Genomic DNA, 2,382 nt, shown 5'->3' with positions numbered 1-2,382 from the left:
GGGTCCTACTTCTTGCCTTATTGCCTTAAGCCTTCTTTTGTTCCACAGACGTTTTCCTATTTTGTTTTTTTATCCACCATCTCTATCTTTCTGTCGCTCAGCTCGGCTAATGTCCGTCCTGTGCACTGAACTCTCTCTCCTCCACGTCATGAGTAGACACGCCTCTTACTGCTGATTGGCTACAAGTTTGTTTTGCTATTCGGCCCGAATCAGTTTTCTAAAGCGTTTTTGAAAAATCGCTTACCCCACCTTTAACTGGTTTAGGCATTTCATGAATAAATAAATGCCGCCAGTAGGTGGCGACAAGTCCCTGCCTTCATTGAATCATTCATTCAAATGATTTGTTCAAAACGGCTGATTCATTTAGAAATGAAGCAAGCGACTGTCTTTATGAATAGATAATTGAATCATTAACTCAAATGATTTGTTCAAAAACGCATTCATTCAGGAACGAAACACTGCATTGTTGCTCTGAAACGCACAAATGTTCTGCTCCGGCTTTATTTTAGAACTGAAACAGAAAAAGCAGACAATATTGTGTCCATAATGTAACTCACTCAATATTAATTTCTTGTTTGTTGAACTGTTGTATAAAATCAATGCAACACGTGCAATCACGGCACTCTTGCTTCTGTGATATTGCTGAAGTTGACGAAGCAGACAACATTGTGTCCATAATGTAACTCACTCAATATTAATTTCTTGTTTGTTGAACTGTTGTATAAAATCAATGCAACACGCGCAATCACGGCACTCTTGCTTCTGTGATATTGCTTAACTATATCATATCTTATAACTATAAAAAACAAAAACCCATACAGGGGTTATTTTTTGCTTTCGTAACTCGAATTATAGGGGCATTGTAACTGCATTATCATAGGCTTCATCACGCAGTGAATGCTTTTGTACTCTCAAGATGTGTATTTGTTTGTTTCTTGCAAATACTCATACCTACTCTAATGTCAGCTCACAAATCGTTAAAACAACAATTACGGTATTACCGTCGAAGATAAATATTGCACACCTCTACTGTAGGTGACCTTTTTTTTCAGTAGAACAGTAAAGACGATTTTTAGCTGAAACGGTGATCCTCGGTGATTCATAAAAGGCAAGACAATGGCTACTGTCACTTTGAGAGTAAAAAAAAAAGCAAATACAGGCAAGACAAAATTAATACCTGTGACTCCTGATGACATATTGAGGTCTTATGAAGCAAAACAGTCAGTCTGTGCAAGAAACTGAACATTATTTGCAACATTATCACCTGTAATCCATAGCTGTAATCCAAAGTTGTAACCAGTTTCCAATTAGCAAGTTAAGCACTGTTAAACACTTCTAAAATGCTTTCGCTAGTTAACAAGGCAGTATAATAAAGGTATACTGTATGCTAAAGTAAATGCTTATCCAAAATTATGTCATCAGTAGATTTTATTTACTTTGTCAACAAAAGCTGTTACATTCAAACCATGAGAACACATTAGAAGGCCATTTCTATATGTAGTCTTTGTTTTTAACAGTCTGTTGGTGGTCTACATTTGTTTCAAAGACACCCCGGGATTGTTCTGCAGGATCTCCATCATATGTTTACACAACAGAAAGAATTGGGTCATATGTCTGATTGCCATAGCAACATGTCTTTGTGTTATCACTGCTTTGGTGGGTTTAGAGGAAGGCTATGGAAGAGACAGTTATGAGCGAAGACAGATATACATGTCCTTTTTACAAATACTGCCAGCAGTTACGATAGATTGTTCTTGGAAAATGAGACGTAATCTTTGTGTTTCTGCTTTGTAGCTTTATCGTGATGCATTTGAATGTATGACCCTCCTATCGCAGAGACTGGGGTCGCAGAAATTCTTCTTCGGAGACTTGTAAGCAACACCAGTTGTGTGTAATTGCGTAATTTGTGTATGTATGTGTTGGTGTGTGAAATCATTCGCATCTGTGACCGTGATGTTTCATGTGCTTGCAGTCCCTCATCGCTGGACGCGTATGTGTTTGCACACCTGGCTCCTCTGTTGAAGATCAAACTGCCTAATGGAAAGCTCCAGCAGCACCTCAACTCTCTGAACAACCTGCAGCAGTACTGCACCAACATCCTAGCACTCTACTTCCCCTCTGATGCACGAGGTGCATATTGTCACATTAAAAACATTTTGCTCTAGTATTTGTAGTAGTAGTAGCAGTAGTAGAAGTAGTAGTATATTATTAATAATATATTATATTATTAATATATTAAGTATATTATTAATATAATACAAATGAAATGAAAATTTGCTTAATTTTTATTTAATATAATATGGTTAATTTAAACGAATAATAATAATAATAATAATAATTATTATTATTATAATTAAGATTAGTTTATTAAGTATTATTATT

General features: G+C 36.1%; 1 protein-coding gene across 1 annotated transcript in view; it reads left to right on the top strand.

Annotated features, from left to right (window-relative positions):
- LOC107738601 (metaxin-1-like) overlaps nt 1-2,382 on the top strand; it is a 15,499-nt gene that overhangs the window by 11,402 nt on the left and 1,715 nt on the right. Inside the window, exons 5-6 of the mRNA XM_016550369.1 lie at nt 1,795-1,871; nt 1,973-2,130. Coding sequence (XP_016405855.1) covers nt 1,795-1,871; nt 1,973-2,130 — 235 coding nt within the window. The remainder of the gene's footprint in view (nt 1-1,794; nt 1,872-1,972; nt 2,131-2,382) is intronic.

This window comes from Sinocyclocheilus rhinocerous, unplaced genomic scaffold (genome assembly GCF_001515625.1).
Source record: "Sinocyclocheilus rhinocerous isolate Xijiao unplaced genomic scaffold, SAMN03320098_v1.1 scaffold525, whole genome shotgun sequence".
Lineage (NCBI taxonomy): Eukaryota > Metazoa > Chordata > Actinopteri > Cypriniformes > Cyprinidae > Sinocyclocheilus > Sinocyclocheilus rhinocerous.
This window is presented reverse-complemented; position numbering and strand designations above follow the sequence as displayed.